The sequence below is a fragment of the Pelecanus crispus genome, chromosome 8, assembly GCF_030463565.1.
Source record: "Pelecanus crispus isolate bPelCri1 chromosome 8, bPelCri1.pri, whole genome shotgun sequence".
NCBI lineage: Eukaryota > Metazoa > Chordata > Aves > Pelecaniformes > Pelecanidae > Pelecanus > Pelecanus crispus.
Genome location: NC_134650.1, coordinates 20,679,547 through 20,697,647, shown reverse-complemented (window position 1 = coordinate 20,697,647; position 18,101 = coordinate 20,679,547). Strand labels below are relative to the sequence as shown.

General features: G+C 42.7%; 1 protein-coding gene across 1 annotated transcript; it reads left to right on the top strand.

Moving 5' to 3' along the window:
- Positions 1–351: 351 nt before the first annotated feature.
- Positions 352–16,942, top strand: DNAJC18 (DnaJ heat shock protein family (Hsp40) member C18). The gene is made up of 7 exons (XM_075714953.1): positions 352–389; positions 580–725; positions 2,469–2,654; positions 6,706–6,818; positions 8,182–8,291; positions 10,338–10,510; positions 14,694–16,942. The coding sequence occupies exons 1-7, from the start codon at positions 352–354 to the stop codon at positions 14,816–14,818; spliced, it is 891 nt and encodes a 296-aa protein (XP_075571068.1). The 3' UTR covers positions 14,819–16,942.
- The last annotated feature ends 1,159 nt before the right edge of the window (positions 16,943–18,101 follow it).

Sequence of the window (18,101 nt, the reverse complement as noted above, 5' to 3'; positions counted from 1 at the left end):
GCTCAGCCCACAGGAGCCGCCACCGCCACAGCTCCGAGGCCACCCCGCCGTGCTCCCGCAGCCTCCCCAGCACCCCCTCCCCTCAGGAAGCTGCCTATGACGTCACCGAGCCTCGCTTGGCGTCACAAAGCACCCCCTGCAGCGCGCGCCCCCTTAAGCCCCGCCCTCGCGCGGTGCCCGCTGGGAACTGTAGTCCGCGCGCCGCCGGCGGGGGCTGGGGACTCCCGTACCCAGAGGCCCGCGCGCGGCCGCCGCCTCCGCGCACAACATGGCGGCGCGGGCGGGCCGGGGCGGCGGGCTGTGAGGGGCGCGGGGGGCGGGCGGGCTGCCCCGGGGCCCGCCGCGGCCGCCATGACCTACACGGCCGAGCAGCTGGACGGCGTGCGGCGGTGAGCGCGGCGCGGGGGCTCCGCCGGGCCGGGGCCGGGGGAGAGGAGCTCCTGAGGGAGCGGCGGGGGCCGGCTCGGGGTGGAGCTGCGGCTCGGTGACAGGCGGCGGGGGGCGGTGGGTCTCTGGTGGGGGCCTGCGGTGGTGTCTGGGGGGATAGGTCGGTAAAGATAACCTTGTGTGCGCTTCCAGAATAAAGAGGTGTCGGAACTACTATGAAATTCTGGGGGTGGAGAGGGATGCCAGCGAGGAGGACCTGAAGAAAGCCTACCGCAAACTGGCCCTGAAATTTCACCCTGACAAGAACCGCGCTCCTGGAGCAACGGAAGCTTTTAAGGGTGAGATGGGGACTGGCCAGGTTTTGAAAGTCGTAAAGCAAGATTAAAATGAGGACAGACTGCCTCAGACTTACAGTTCTGTGCCTTATATAAAGGCATCATATGGGCCCACATAGCTTGTCATTTTATAGACAAATATGTGCATCTCCACAAAATCCCGCAGCTGGTCGGCAAGATTTGCCTGTTAATCTTCAGAATACAGATTTCCATTAGAATAAAAGGGAAGCATATCCCAAATCTCATTCCTAGATACTGTTAAAGGTTCAGAACAATGCTTGGAAATTATACTGGCGATGGAGGAGAGTGTGTGGTTGTGTAATCAATAACTGCTCTGAGTAATAAATAAAATTTTTCACATATATATATATATGCAGGCATGTGAAATTTGAGTCCAGTATTCTGTGTCTGGATTTTGCAGTAATGTTGCAATCTAAACCTGTATCAACAATGTTAGCATCTAAACTCTTACATCTTTTGCCTTTTCCATCCTGCATTGCATCTGTCTGCAACAGCACTATAAGGCAGCATGAGGAAAATGAGGTATTCACTCATAGTCTATTAGAAGAAGGAGTTTTTGAAGGGCTTTTCTTTATTTTTTTGTGTTAGGGTTGTATTTCTCTATGAACTTATTTACAGCCATGTTCTGTCAAAGATCAAGGAAGAATCATAGAATGCTTTGGGTTGGAAGGGACCTTTAGAGGTCATTTAGCCTAACCCCCCTGCAGTGAGCAGGGACAGCTTTAACTAGATTACGTTGCTCAGAGCCCCATCCAACCTGACCTTGAAGGTTTCCAGGGATGGGGCCTCCACTACCTCTCTGGGCAACCTGTTCCAGTGCTTCACCACCCTCATTGTAAAAAATTTCTTCCTTATATCCAGTCTAAATCTATCCCTCTTTAGTTTAAATCTGTTACTCCTTGTCCTGTCACAACAGGCCTTGCTAAAAAGATTGCCCCCATCCTTCCTATAGGCCCCCTTTAAGTACTGAAAGGCCGCAATAAGGTCTCCCCACAGCCTTCTCTTCTCCAGGCTGAACAACCCCAACTCCCTCAGCCTGGCCTCGTAGGAGAGGTGCTCCAGCCCTCGAATCATTTTGGTGGCCCTCCTCTGGACCTGCTCCAACAGGTCCATGTCCTTCTTGTGCTGAGGGCCCCAGAGCTGGACACAGTACTGCAGGTGAGGTCTCACCAGAGCAGAGCAGAGGGGCAGAATCACCTCCCAAACAAATACTTCTGGGTGGTTTGATGTAAAGTGTGAAATAGGTATGCTGTACAGCTTCACAAGCATCTCTGCCAATGGGAAAAACTTGGAATATAGTTCTGCATGTTATTTAGTCTCTGCAGTTATTAACTTTGTATTAACTGTATATGGTATATGGAGGTGCACTTCTGTATCAGTGCTTAAGTTTGATCTGATAAAATGTTACATTCTCATTCAGTCTCTTGACTGAAGTGGACTCTCTCACCTCAGTTTTACAAGTATTTGAACTCTCTCCATATATTTTAATGCTTTTGTCTTTCTCTTGGTATCAGTGGTAGCAGGAAATAGGTTCCATCACAGGTAATGCCAGTGTTGTAGCACTTTTTTTACAAAGGCGGTTCTTTCAAAAGTAACTCAATCTTTCATCAAGCACAAATTTTCTATGCCTGTTTGGGCTTTTTTGTTACTCTGCTTATAAAAGTCTGATATCTGGAAATACTGTGTGATATGCCTGTGTAATGCTTCTTTTAATTCACTCTCCAGCTATAGGCAATGCTTTTGCAGTTCTGAGCAACCCTGAAAAACGATTACGATACGATGAATTTGGAAGTGACCAAGAGCATGTCAGCACTGGTCAGGCCAGGCACTATAATTACTACACAGAATTTGAAGCAGACATTACACCAGAAGAAATATTCAATGTGTTTTTTGGTGGGCACTTTCCTACAGGTCAGTATCTGTCTGCAGTGTTTTTGAAATGCAATGAACTGACACTAGACCATAAAGGAGGTTCAGCTTCTCTTGGTACTGCTCAGGGAGTTGATAATACATCTGAAAAGAGCAAAAAACTTTTTTGGATTTACTCTTTTCTCCCTTCCTAGCTTTTTATGCCTGGAAAAGCTCCCTTAATGCATGGTTTAAACTTCAGATTTTAGGAGCTCCGTTCCCCAAAAATGTTGTCAAAGCCCAGCCTTGCTGTCCAGGAATGCTCCAAGAAGAGAGAGCTGCCAGTGGGGTAATGACTGTTGCTGCTGGAGCAAGTTCCTAACCTCCCAGCCTCTCTTGAAAATTTCTGACAGCACTAGTTAGGGATAAGAACATTTCAGTCTGGCAAGGGTTTAGGTTGATTTGTAGGTAGCCGAATTTTAATACCAGCTGTGGCTGAAAACTCTTCTTTTTGTTGTTGCTTTTAGTCCTTCCATTGTCTGAAGCTGTCTTCAGTGCTATGGGAGGTAAAATAAGGTGTGGATGGGAAGGGATCAGAGGTGTCTTTGCTGATAGTGATGTACTTGAGACATCTTACTGAATTCCAGTACAGCATGGCAGCAGCTCCTGGCATTGTGGTCTCAGTGCCCCTGCAACTAGGAAAACAGAGTTCATTTGGCTGGCAGCAGCTTGCATGCTGTAAAGAAATTAAAACTTCTTAGCTTAGAAAGTGATGCCCGCCAGGAAAGGATGTACATCCAGTTACTGGATGTATGGTATCTAGTAACAGAACAGTAGATCCGTACCTATAGCAGGTCTGTGCATGTCTCAGTCCAGCCTTGGCTTTTGTATTTGTAGTAAAAAGAGAAAGATATTGCAAGATCAATGGAATACAGGTTTGGATTAAAAGTAAATCTGAAAGGTATGGTGAGCTCAAGGGTCTTCCTGGCAGTATATAATGAGTTGCTTTAACACAAACTTTCTCACCTCCAAGGTGTGGTATAAAGCAACATACGCGCCAGTTACTACAGCCTAAAGTCACAGATACGGGTAATGACTTACAAGCTCCCCATAACCTTAGTCTGTGTGGTAGCATCTGCAGCTCAGGGGACCTCAAATTGTTTTCAGAATTTGATCAGTAGATGTGCAAAGTGAGACAAACTCAGCATGGCATAATTCTACACTGAGCTGGCAAGTTTTCCATTTCTGACTTTGCAAAAAACTACACCTGCGTGTGCCTTTTGCCTCAACCATCAGTGAAACATTCCCTTGTGAAACATGACTGCTATGTAGCTGTGGGTGACAGGGATGCTTGGAGTTGAGGACAAGAAATTGAGGAGCTGCGGGAGAAGTTTGGGTACTGGGCATGGCAGGTTTAACAGGTAGAGTGGCATAAAGAAATAAATGGGAATTTTTATCGAAGTGGCAAAGAATAAGAAAATAAAAAGATACTTTAATAGTAATAGGTATTGGTAGTAAACAGTAGTTTCCTTGCCAAAAAAAGGTTTGGGTCTAAATTTATGTACATTTTCCTAACCTAGAAGGGAGTTTTAAATTATGGAAAATCATCAGTTTAGTGGTTTTCCAAATAGGCAAAGTCCACGCAGTTTCTACTTAGCAAGAGAATTACTAGTAAGATGGTGTCCAGACAGTTGGTATAAAGAGAACATTTTTTAAACTGTCATAATGTTAAGTAGGATTTGCATCCTTGAGCCGAAGTTTGTGCTAAGCTGCAGTGTTGTGCTGGTTTTTGTTTGGTGACACCTTGTTATTACCAGGCTTTCTGGAAATCTGAATAAGAAATGTTGGTGTTAAACTCATTTGTATAGCTTTTGTGGGCAGGTTTATGGCTTTGTTTTTATTGTGCATTTGTCCTCTATGGAAGCTCAGTGGAAAAATATTAAAAGTTAAATTTAATTTTTTTAATAAATTTTTTACATTTAACATTTTAAATGTCATAAGTCTAAAAGGAGACTCCATGTGGTATAGTGCTGCAGTTGTAATGGGTAGAGGCTACAAGTTGAACTTCCTTCTCATAAAAAATAAATGCACAGGGAAGGAATGAAACTGCTGGCAGAAGTTCTTTGAGAAACTTGGGATTTGGGAAAACTTTTTTCTAGGCACCTTGTTTGTAGAAGCCATTCTTTTCCCACACTTGCTTCTGTCTTTTTCACAGCTTGATAAAATATTGTCTGAGCAGTGTTGAATTGTAGAAACAAACTTTATTTTTCAAGAAAGAAACTTTTGTTCTTCAAACCAGCCTCACTTGACATTCTGTTGGAGCTCTGACTGCAAATGTGCCTAGACCCTTGGAAAAACCTTTGAACGATTAATGAAACAGATGTTTTGACACAATAGCAAAGGTCACTTCCACCCAGGTTTCTTGCAGAATTCTTTGGGAAATCCAGAGAAAGGACAGCATAAGACTGTAAAATAATGTGACATCTTTCCCAGGGCTTAAAAATAGATTTGCATTTGTGTTGTCATGATAAGGTCATAAATTTAAATTCTCTAATACAAAGACATTCTGAATTTCAAAAAGAGGAGAGCAAGCTATTATTAAGATACTCATACGGTGATAAAATAGAGTCATAGAATGCTTTGGGTTGGAAGGGACCTTGAGAGATCATCTAGCCCAAACCCCCTGCAGTGAGCAGGGACAGCTTTAACTAGATGAGGTTGCTCAGAGCCCCATCCAACCTGACCTTGAAGGTTTCCAGGGATGGGGCCTCCACTACCTCTCTGGGCAACCTGTTCCAGTGCTTCACCACCCTCATTGTAAAAAATTTCTTCCTTATATCCAGTCTAAATCTATTCCTCTTTAGTTTAAATCCATTACTCCTTGTCCTGTCACAACAGGCCTTGCTAAAAAGATTGCCCCCATCCTTCCTATAGACCCCCTTTAAGTACTGAAAGGCCGCAATAAGGTCTCCCCACAGCCTTCTCTTCTCCAGGCTGAACAACCCCAACTCCCTCAGCCTGGCCTCGTAGGAGAGGTGCTCCAGCCCTCGAATCATTTTGGTGGCCCTCCTCTGGACCTGCTCCAACAGGTCCATGTCCTTCTTGTGCTGAGGGCCCCAGAGCTGGACACAGTACTGCAGGTGAGGTCTCACCAGAGCAGAGTAGAGGGGCAGAATCACCTCCCTCGACCTGCTGGCCATGCTTCTTTTGATGCAGCCCAGGATATGGTTGCCTTTCTGGGCTGCAAGCACACGTTGCTGGCTCATGTCCAGCTTTTCACCTACCAGTACCCCCAAGTCCTTCTCTGCAGGGCTGCTCTCAATCCCTTCATCCCCCAGCCTGTATTGATATCAGGGGTTGCCCTGACCCAGGTGCAGGACCTTGCACTTGGCCTTGTTGAACCTTATGAGGTTCACATGGGCTCACCTCTCCAGCTTTCATCCAGGTCCCTTTGGATGACATCTCGTCCTTCTGGTGTGTAATTGGAGTTGAAGCTTCAAATTGAAACAGCATATGCATTTCTTTCCTCATTTTAGAATTTTTTAAAAATAAATCAACTACATTCAGTGTGCAAGAAAGGAAATCCTGAATTGTACTCTTTTTCTTTTTTACTCGTTTTTTAAATCTGTTTCCTTACTATAAAATCATTAAGTTAAACTACTAATAGCATGAAGGCAGAGGAAGTAGAAATTAGTGTAGAAAACCATATTCCATAATTATGGTAAGCCATGATTCATGGCCCGAGTTTGGTGAAGGAAATTAATTTTCCCGCTTAGAGCCTGGGGATGCAACACAAGCTATGGCTTTGCAAGTGAATATGACAAAAACAATATTAAAATATGAGATACAATAATAGAAATTATAGCATGTTTCTGCAGTTTGATTTAAATTAAGATGGACTTGGGGCAAACTTTACAATTTCTCTGGTACACTTCTTGGAACGACATACTATTTTGAAATTTAAATCTGAGGTGTGTTTGTGCTTTTTAATCTGAGATCTCACAACTGTCATTCAGGCCGTGTAGTACAGGCCGGGACAATAGAAACTCTGAGAAATACAGGTGAGTACCAGCAACGGGATGAAAATCATGACTCTCTTGGTTTCTTTTAACAGGAAATATCCATATGTTCTCAAATGTAGCCAGAGATGCGCACTATTACCCACGGAGGCACCGAAATGAAAGAGCATGGACGCAGGAGCAAGAGGAGGAAGAAAACAGGCCACAGGTAGCCAGGAGGAGGGATCTCTTGGGCTTAAATATTTCACCAGGGTGGGGGGTCCACTTACACATCTGAAGCCAGAACAGACTTTCCCATCCTTAAATGCTCAGTGTTCATCCACAAATGCTGCACCCAAAATGGATGTTTTCAAAAGTAACTAGATTGTCTTTTATTAAATCGCTACTTTAAAAATACATTGTATTGATAGGATTACAGGCCCCAGAGTTTCTGTCACTGAGTGTTTTGCTGGTGCTTGCTTTTTGCAGGCTCTAATGGTTTGGTAATCCAACAACAATTAGTCCAAATGTGGACTGATAACAGGTACGGAAGTACTGGCTTGTCCTCATGGCATATTTAATCCTTCCGTAAATTAGCACAAAACTTCTGCCCAGGTGCAGCACAGGCTTCTTCCAGCCCCAGGGCAGGATGGGTCTGAGATACTTTTCTACCAACTGAAACCTCCAGATGAGACACAAGGTGTCATTTGTGGCTAGCACACATACACACATGCCACCTGCATTGGAAAAATCTTCCTCTAGAGGCAGTCTGTTAACCTAACAAGATCATTCTCCAAGGAAGATGAATTTTTCCCTGTGAGTCTCTTCTGGTCAGGCTCTGAAAAAAACTCAATACAGGCTATAGACAGCTAAGCTAGGGCAAATTAATCCTACCTACTACTGCATCAGGTATCCTTGTTGCTGTCCCAGGGCAGAGGGCAAAGCCTAAATAGCTGCATATTATATTTTGCTCCTGATTAGAAAAGGCATTTTAGAAGCCAGTTTAGAAATAAATGACAAGCAGAAGTGAAGATTTATGTTTTATCTTTGATATTTTTTCCACCCTTTTGTTCTACTGAATTCATTCAAACAAAAAAACCCAAGTGCTTGCATCCTGTCCCAAGTTACACGACCTGTGGTCTCTTAAACCTTTACTTTTCATCCATTTTATCCAGTGTTTGAACAGAGGTTGAGATTTTTAGAATGCATGTAGCAAACTTCAGAAGATGCACAGAAAGCTGTAGGCACAAATGGGAATTGCAGTGTGTTCCTTCAATTTGGATGGTCAGCCAGTCACTGGCAGGTACAGTGCTGTGGGCATCTAACACCTTGTGAAGGAAGCTGTAGATGAAAGAAATGTCATGAAAATATAATTGAAAGAAAATGGCTTTAAAGAGTTCTCTGAGATTATTAATAAAGGTTATTTTGAAGTTAAAATGTCATCCCTCTCAAAATTCAAAAGTACTGCTTTTTTTCTTTTTAGTTTACGTTTAATACAGTGTTGATCTATGATAGATAGCCTGGTTTCTGTGAACAGGTGCATCCTTTTCCATCTGTATCTTTTCTTGACTACTAATTATTGTTCTTTTCAGAATTCATATTCTGCATTTATTCAGTTGATGCCAGTTTTCATAATAATAGTAGTGTCAGTTATAACTCAACTGATGGCCACAAACCCACCCTACAGCCTATTCTACAAATCGTAAGTCATTTAAAAATACATTTTTTGGGTCTTCAGTGTTTGCAGTAAGGAGGTAGACGAAAGTTGGACTTGATGGCAAAATGCATGTTAGTGTTCTGTTCTGCTCTATAGAAAGTGTTACCAATTTGTAAATAAGGAAATACTAACAGTCTCTATTGACGAGTTCTGCTAAGCATTACTGCTATGAAGTTAACTATGGTGTGTTTTATTGTACTGTGTGCTGAACAAATAGAAGTGCTGAGCCAGAAAGCTTTCTCAACTAGTGTGAAATGTTTTTACACAGTGATAACAGTAGCAGGAATGTGGGTGTAGCTCAGCTACAGTGCTGATCAGTCTCCGGTCTCCAGAGCCCCCCAGGATCTGTGGACCACGGCTTGAGGGTCCTATGTAAAGCAATTAAAAAATGAAGCCTGTGGTTTGCAGTATAAATCCAAATCTGCTCTGGAGCCTGAATTCCACTGGAAGAATTGTCAAGCTCCACAAATCATTAAAGCCTTGAAATGCCTTGTTTTAACATCTGTAAAGAAGCAGGACCCCAGGGTTGCAGAGGGCAAACTGAACTGGTCAGCTCTGGAAGCAGAAGGAACACCACGAGGCCTGCTTGTTTGTGGGGCAGAACAAAACCCACTTGTTCCTCTCAGCATCCAGCGTTGGGAGGAGGGAGGCTCTAGGGGGAAAGAGCTGACCAGTTCAGTCACCTCACTGGCTCTTACTGAGATAGGAGCGGGAGTCAGCAGGTTTTGGAGAACCTGCTGCACGCAGCAGTAGCGGAGTGCTCCACACACTCCCCTTGCTCCCTTCTAGGAGCAAAACTGCTTAGGTTTAGGTCTGTATCTTCTGCACTGTCGTAGTCGCCCAACACCCTTTATCGTTTTTTACCACAAGATGTCAGTGTATAGACCTAGCATAAGATGGTTGGGTTTTGGGTGGGGGCTTTTTTTTTTTTCAGAGAGTGTTTTTGCTATCTGCCAGTCCCATGTGAAGCCTCCCACACTGCTGCCAGAGCAGCTAATCTCTCCTGCTTTTCTTCACTACTTCCCCTTCTCCTGTTGATTTGAGATAGTCAGGCCTGAGCCTGGTACACAGTTATGCTGTTTCTCTAAATCATATCCTAAAAAAAGCTAGCAGCCTAAAAACTGAAAGAAATTCTTTATATAAAAGAGAGCATACACCTCTGAGACGTAGCAAGAGAGAAGGAAAAGAGGAGTCCAGGAAATGGAAGGGGCAAACTGGATTCCATTGAGTAGAGTGTAACGTTTGTGTTTTGGCTGCCTGCCTCTTTCTTTGGACAGTGATTTGAAAAAACGCCTGGGTATCTTTGCTCAAATAAGGAAATTCCATATAAGTATAATTTAATCCAGTGGCTGTGTCAGAGTGGCTAATTCTACCTACAGGATATTCTTTGGGATATTCCACACCCCACTTAACTTACTGATGATTATGAAACCCTAAAGGAAAGCTTAACTAGAATCTGCCCTGCAAATTCATATTTTTACTGAAGGATCGAGAAATTGGGAAAATCCAGATCCAATTGCATTGTGCCCTAAGCAATATGAGGGCCATATGCCTTTCCTGTAATCTCTACCTTTATTATCAATTCCCATAGCTTTCTGGACGTAGCTTGCCAGAAATGACCAGCAAACAGAAGAAAGCATGTGGAGCTTCCGTTCACAGATAAAGTTTGCTCTTATGTTTTGGAAGTGTCTTGACTGTGCTGATGAGAACACACACAGTATTTGGAAGGAACAGTGTCAGCTCGGAGTCAGTTCTGTGTCAATATCTCCAAATATTAGATATTTTCCTGGGCTTTTTGGCGAGGGGAAAGGGGTGGGGGGGTGAATTCTGTTGCAGTGCACAGCTTGCTGTGCCCAAGACTTGTAATTTCCTAATTGGATGGTTGAGGGAGCTATAGTCCTGCGGAAAGTAACTAAAGATGTTGTAAATACTGTCCTCTAGAAATGCTAATATGGAGAAACATTTCTTGTTTTCTTTATATTTGAACTGCTAAAAAAAAAAAAATCTGTTTTCTCCATGATGTTTTCACAGGTCCATAGGCCATGTTATTAGTAGAGAAACAGAGAACTTGCAGGTGCCTTACTATGTTGATAAAAACTTTGAAAAGAATTATCAAGGAGCAGAACTTCAAGAGCTAGAGAAAACTGTTGAAAAAGATTACATAGACTATATTCAGACCAGCTGCTGGAAGGAGAAACAGCAAAGTAAGTTATTTTTCATACAAGTGTGTGCCTACAACCCACCAGTAATTGTATGATGGCTATGCTTCACAAAGCACTGCCATTTTTAGCCTCATTTTCCGATGCATTTAACATCTCAAATCTTGCACTGGTATTTCTCACATCTGCTTTTAACACTGGATTTGCTGCTCTTGAGGGTCTGTCCAAATTCATTTCAGGTGATTCTGAGAGACAAGTGGAAAGCAGATTTCACCATTTGAGACATTTTTTCCACTCAGTTTTTATGCTTGAATAACTCTTAGTGATGATGTTTTAAACATGTAATACACCACATTTATCTAGGTCTGACAGATTGCTAGGGCTAGAAAAGATCTCGAGACATCACCCATTTCACATTTCCTTTGCTGGAGTGGAATAATTTTTGCTTTGACTGGCTCCAGGAGACAATTACGTAATTTTTTCTTCGAAACTTCATTAGGAGAGCCCATAGCCTATTCATATGCTTTTGGTAATCTTGCAGTGGACTGCGTTACTGATACCAGTTTTAAAAGAGTGTGCTTCTGTACTTGTTTTGTGTGCTTATTTGCATTTTCTATCTTTAGATGAGTTTGAGATCATGTTTCTCACCATAGTCAAGATTGTCTTTTAAAAACAAGAATTGAATGCAGAAAGGGAGAACACAAAAATGTGACCATTCAAAATCATTATTTTCACATCAGTCCTAAGTCAAATCAGTGGCACGTATAAAGGCATGTATTTTAACCCCATATTGTATTATTTGTTAATTACAACTCTTCTAGTTCATTTAAAATAGAGCAAATCCCTGCTTCTTTTGTAACTGTACAAAATAACAAATCAAATTACAAGGACTAGCTGAAGTTGGGATGTTGTGACTGATTTTTTTTCAGCTGAAGAACTCATCACCTTAAAATGAGTAAACACAAACTACTGCTGCACATAAAGGAAACTGGAAGAAGTTGTTTCTGTGTAAATGTTTAATAGTAGCAGGCAAGCTGCTTTCACACACTAGTAGGGCTTTCTGAAGTGCTCTGCGTAAAACGACTGTTCAGCACACTACTAAAAAAGTGACTTTGCACTTGCTTACAGTTTCTTTACCAATTGCATCATTATGGTAGCATACACTTTGTCTAAGCAAGACTTGTTTAATCCTGTGCTAGAGGTAACAATAGTGTTGCTGACTCCCAACTATTTCAAGATTAGGCTAAGGGAACTGTTGATGGGATTTTGATAGGATGGGTTGTTTTGTTTTCATCTGGAGACTGTTTTGGTTTATTTTACATGTAAGTTACCAATCTTGCTTTAAAGAGAAATAGAGAGATGTAGGCTCTGAAGTTAAAAAAGAAAACAAAAGAACCCATAATATAAGACCATAAAGATCCCAAACCTTTAGTTTTTGGTGTGCTTGACTTCTGATCTCTGAGGATCTGTGGCTGGCAGTAGCAGCCCATAGGTATAATGTGGCTGTTAATAACCATAAATGTAGGCTTGCTATAGGGATAGAATTTATTTCTTACAAAAAAATCCTTTTAATTGACCTTGTGCAACTGAAAGTCACCATATTGTCTCTTCCATGTAGAGCTAAGCAGTGCCGTGCCCCAAAATGGACAACAGGGTTTGCAAGTCTAAGAGAGACTGGTAGTCGGGGGGGGGGGGGGGGGGGGGGGGGCGGGGGAGATGATCCAGCACTGAATGCCAAGTAATGCCTGCAAAACAATGCTCCTCTGGAGCTTTTTACACTTGGAGACTTTGTTAGTCACACATCTGCAAATATATTTACAAGGTATGCAATTCCCAGTAGACTGAGAAGACCACTGTAATTTTAAAAAAAAAATAAAAAATTCAGAATGATTACCAGCTAGGCCAGTGAGCAGGTAATGAGCACATCTGAGACTGTGCTAACTTTAGTACAGCCAAGTTTGTAAAAATAAACTGTGAATACAAGATGGAGTACTAGGGAAATGTTCTCTGGAGATGTTGAGACAGTTCTTAGTCAGCTGTTGCTTCATAACTTTGGTCCATTAATTCCATTAATTCTTGTTTAAGTGTTTAACTTAATGTGGTCAACTTTTCTTTTTTGTCAGTTGAATGTCTATTCGTAGTATGTTTGTTTGGTTTACTGAGGGTGCATTTCTCTTTAGCACCAGCAAAATGGACATAGTTATATAGGAACAGTTTGATTTTTAAAGTCCTTGATTTTATGACTTGTAAAGTGTTACCTGATGTCCAGCTACCATAATGAAAACTTCAAAAGTAACTGATATATTGGTATCGTGTTCAGCCAGTCACTTTTACACTGCTGCAGTAGACAGTGTTCCTCCCTTCACAGCGGAATAGTGTGTAAAAGTTGCATATGCTATGGTTTTTGGTCTTCTGAAATCTTTGATACAGTACAAAAGGCATGTCCCAGGTTTTTGCAGGAGATTGTTCAGCACAATTGCAAAGTAAGACTGCAAAGAGCTCCAAGTCAGAGAAAATTAGAGGCGCAACTGGAAACAGAGGAGAATACGTAGTTGGAATTGGGTATTTTAGGAGTTCCTTAAAATGTGCAAAGGAACAACTTTATGTAAAAGATTGAAAACATAAGAAAACAACATGACAGAATGAATGCCGTCAAAAGTATAAGCATTTGCAGTGACTATTTTTGCCCAGTTGCATAAGCGTAAACTTAAGATTCTTCGCTGCAGAAATCCAAGGACTGTAGACTCGGAGACAATTACCTGAGCCTAGTTTTGCTGAAGGCCTGTGAAGGCTATGTGCCCAGCACTACCTGAGTGGCATTTTAGTTATAAAACCTGAAAATTTATTTCTGATCTAAAATAAAATGTTATGTCTGTCAGTTTGTAAAGCTTTTCAATAAATAGGTGGAGGGTTAAATGGCTTTAAATTTCAGTGGGACAGGGACAGAGGACATAAGGCATGAAAGGACCTGTTGAAGTTCTTTGCACTCTGAATGATTTTGTAAAATGAGGGACTTGTAAGATATACGAAAGCTCTTTGAAAAATTGTCATCCGGTAACCTGTGCTTACGGAAATTTTGACCTTTTTGAAACAAATTACTGCTGTTCTCTTAGGTGCATCTAATCCTGGATCTAAATTACTCTTCAGGGAGAAAGCTGTATTAAGACTTCCTTAGCTAATCTGCATAAGAAACTTCTCTGAATTACTGGGAGGAAATAATGTAAACAATGGGATTATTTCAGTTATGAGAAGGGGGGGAAATATGCGAAGTACATTCAAGATCGTATTGTTAATGAACAGGCACAGAGGCCTTTCAGACAAGTCCCTTAGCTAGCTGTTCACCTTCCTGTAATCAATACCAAAAAAAAAAAAAAAAATTAGCATGCCTTCTGGGCAAGCCTCTTGCCAGACAGAGTTTGAATTCTGAGAAGTGCAACATGAAAAAAACCAGTTATCTGTACCTGAAAGTATATATTTGGATGGATGCTCTGGGCCATTGCAGAATGGATCTGACAAGAGAATTGCATTTCTCAGTTATGTGGGCAGGGGTGTATGTCTTGTAGTTAGCTGCTATGAGGCTGCAGACAGCTGACACAGCCCCAAGGCAGCGATAGGAAAAGTAGTCACGAGGCTCTCTTTCCTTCTGGCTTGTCACTTAAATACCACTGATGGGCAACGAGTAACCCCCCTCTGCCAATCTGTGCCCGGTGATAATGTCAGTAAGGATCAATGCATGATGAGATGAGATGTAGTTCAAATGTAAACAGCAGTATCGCCTAAGATGGGTGCTGTGTAGCAGATCAAATGGTATCTTACTAGCCCCTTTTTATGTGCAGTTAGTTTAAATATATATGTATATTTTAAAGCAATTGCCTATTCTTTAGATCATTAACATAATTTTAAATCTTACGTGACTTCTAAGCTATATTTTTTTCGTTGCAGAGAGTAATAATCAGTCTTACTTTTTGTTTGGTTATTTTCCTACTAGTGCACTGGTAGAGAGGGTTATTATAACTGAGTTTTCAAGCAATTATGAAAATACTGTTTTCTTAAGTAGCTAGCCTGGTTAAATCTGATGGCCTCTCTTTAAAGAGAGTTGTTAACATGCCCAGTTTCACTGAAACAAGGTGAATTAAAAAAAATATGCCAAAAGGATAACAAAGCACTGACAGGTATGTAACATAGGCTCACAACTTCATCCTAATGTATATTTTTTTTCATTTTTCAGAGTCTGATTTGTCAAATTTGGCCAAGCTATACAGAGATGAGCGGTTAAAACAGAAAGCAGAATCACTGAAACTTGAGCACTGTGAGAAGCTCTCCAGTCTGATTGGAATGCACAAAGGGGGCTGACCAGGACACATACATTCTGTAGTTTTATTTATTGCTGTTTTAACTTATATTTTTATTTTCCTTTGTATAAAAAGGGAAGGAGTGTATTGTAAAGAGTCTGAACATTTGATTCCTTCTGCATATAGTGCAGAGAAGGGCCAACACAAGCTGTAGAGCTAGTGTTTGCTGTAATATACTGTACACTACATTTGGTTCCAAGGACCAGTGGCACTTTGTAAATTAATTCCCTGGGAAATGCTATTAGTTTGGAGCCTGTCTTCATTGGTAGTTTGTCTGCTGTCCAAGCAGTATATACTTCCCAGGAGAGCAGACAAATGTCTTAGCTTTCTGTACTTTATATGGACCTGCAATTCACTCGATCATACGAACAGCGTAGTTCTCAGTATTAAGTGCGCTAGCCTTCTCGTACTGATACCAAGTGGATGTCCTTGCTTCTACAGTGGTTTGTAATGACAATTTAGATGGAAGGCAGCGTGTTTCCTGTTCGAGTGTAATATGCAATGCTTAATTCGGAAGAGTCAAGTACCTGCTTCAGGTGAGCACTTGAGCACACTTCCAGCTCTCCCTGCCGTCAAAGGGACATAACCCTGTGCTGTCTGACTTGGGTAGCCGTGCCCCTTCTGTTCCTTGGTCAGACAACGTGCTGAGATGCCAACAGCAACATTGAACAAGAAGATGAGCGTCTGTGAATTGCACCAGTTCCAATGTCTGCCAAACTGTAAAGAAAGGACAACCTTATTTTTTCATATGTTTTTAGTGGCATATTTTTAAGCTGGCTGTTTAATTCTGATTTTTATCTGCAGACTCTTCTCCAGCTGTTACAGGGGTCCTGCTTTTTCTGGTATAGTTTTGATGTAGCATATTTTTACTCTGTTGAGCAGTTATGAATGTTTCGCTGTAGAGATTAGTATTGCAAAGAAAAAGATCCATGTAGTAGTGTCCTGTTTTTTCTTGATCCTCCTTTACAAAACCAGGCATTTAAAGACAGGTTGAGGATGGCTTATACTTGTCTGCAGCAGAGAACAGTGTTACTCCAGTTGAGCATCATTAACCTCCTGAGCCAGTTTCTGTGGTGGGGTGCCGCAGGCATGTATGCCACATGGAATGAACTGTTCTTACAAAGGACATCTCCAAGCAGTACAAGCACTGGAGGTGCAGGTTTCTGCCCTCCCTCCCTCCCTGGTGTGGGATCTTAGCGTAGCCGCAGTAGAGCCATGCTTGCCTCTCTGACGTGGAGGTACGTGCCTGTTAAAACTGAACAAGTCTCTGGTTTTGCCCCCATCCCTAAAACTCGCTATGAGTAGCACAGGATGCCACAGTTGGCCTTGGCTTAAACCTGGGAAGCGAAGTGCTCAAAAGTTGAGAAATGCCAGAATTAAAACTGCCTTTAAAGCTTAGACTTCAAGTCTCCACGCGCCTGGGCATCACAATGCAGTCGCGTACTAGTGCTCTGCCCATGCGCTGAGGGTGTCCTTTTGGCATGCTGCACAAGGCAGCTGGTACTGAGAGCGGGGAACTGGGATCGTAGGTACCAGAAAGTGTCCCCTTGGTGTCCCTGTCGCTCCTCGTGGGAGGTTGGGCAGCAAAGCAAGCTGGGAGCTGCAGGAAGAGAAGCTTTTTGGGCTAGATGATATCTAAAGGTCCCTTCCAACCCAAAGCATTCTATGATCTGCCCCAGAGCCGGGGGTGTTTGTCTTGGGTTTTGAGACGTGGTGCTTCCGCAGATTAGACATACACATCCCCTATATGATTTAGACCACTGCAAGTACAGCAATGTTGCTGCTATGAAATGGCGGTGTGTTTTTAAAAAAAAAAAATTTAAAAACAACATAGTGACTCCTTAAAACAGCATTTTCATATTAACTTTTGTTCCCCATTGGGCAACTTTGTAGGAGCGCTTGGGAAAGTTGAGCAGAGTTTGTCAGCCACGCGGGGCGGGAAGAGTGCCAGTAAAAAAGGCATTTAGAGGGGGTGGTTGTGAAACACATTTAGCGTGAGAGGCTGTAAGGGCAAAATTGTTTGCTTTGATTATTCTAGATTGATAATGTGGCTGGAAGTAGGACAGGTGGCCTTAATTCTGGTTATTTCCCAGTTTTGAGGGCATAATATAAGCGTGTATAAAAAGCAAAGTTCTTTCATTGTTGCTTTTTATATATCAAATAGTTTGTAGAATATATTATGAAATATATTAAAGTGGTTGGACTTTGTTCCAGGTTTGGTATCTTCCCTGTCATTTCTGTTTGACTCCCATGGCTGTGAAGTGATAGGTGGGTAGACCAAACAGGATGACTTTATTGGACCTGCGATGTCTTGTATGGACATAGAATTCATATGTAGTATTTTGCACTTAAAATGGATTGCACCTTTCATCCAAAGATCTCAAAGTGCTTTATGGAGGTGGAAGACCTCCTGTGAGAAGCACAATATTTAAGAGTCTTCTCTGTGACTAGAAAAGAGGCCAGGATGAAGTGGAAGATGAGGCTTGAAAGGTAAAAATATTTCAAAAAGCAATAAGATGTTCTCTGTTCATAATCACAGTCAAGGACTGTGCGCTGTGAATAAGGGCATTTGGCTCTAAAATGTCTTCAGTGATAAACACGGCTACTTATTTTTGTAAAGCACTGGCATCCTGCTCAGTAAGTGGGGGGGGTGGATCGTTACCTCATGCCTGTGGCTGTTGAAATGTATTGCTGCCATTAACCAAAGGTTACTTGCCAAAATGTGATTGACCTCTAAGTATTTCTTGGGTCTCTAAAGGGGGAAAAAGGTGTTCTCTGAGCAGGCGTGGTTCGCTTGGGGCGGGCACCTAGTGCTGCCGGCTGGGCCGTGTGCCCAGCTGGCAATGGCAATGCAGTGGGATGCTCCTGTTTCTTGGGGAATACCGGGGACCTGCAAATGGGTTGTGGGGTTTTTGTTTGTTTTTTTCTTTTTAACTGAAAGGCTTGACATTTCTGTACCTGTCTGTACCGTGGTAAAAAGCCTGACTTTGAAACTAAATATTATTGTGCCGTCTGGGAGTTTGTTCCACGCTGAATGGAGGCGCGGCGGAGGGCCCATGAACTACCCGCCGTCCCTGCGGCGACAGCCCGCCCCAGGCGGCGGCTCGTCCGGGAGAGCCGCGGCCATTCCCCGGGGCCTCGGTGGAGGCCGAGCCCTTGCCCCGGGCTGCGCAGCCGCGGCCCTGCGGCCACCCCCGTGCGGCTCCGGGGCCGGGGACGTCGGGCGGTTCCTCACCGCGGCCTCTTTAAGATGGAGGTGGGGAACGACACAGGCGCGCGCGTTG

Bases quoted from the DNA above. Each gene is read 5' to 3' on its own strand.
- DNAJC18 (XM_075714953.1), top strand. From the start codon at position 352: ATGACCTACACGGCCGAGCAGCTGGACGGCGTGCGGCG. The intron at 390-579 runs GTGAGCGCGGCG...GTGCGCTTCCAG, and splicing joins CAGCTGGACGGCGTGCGGCG to AATAAAGAGGTGTCGGAACT. The intron at 726-2,468 runs GTGAGATGGGGA...TTCACTCTCCAG, and splicing joins AGCAACGGAAGCTTTTAAGG to CTATAGGCAATGCTTTTGCA.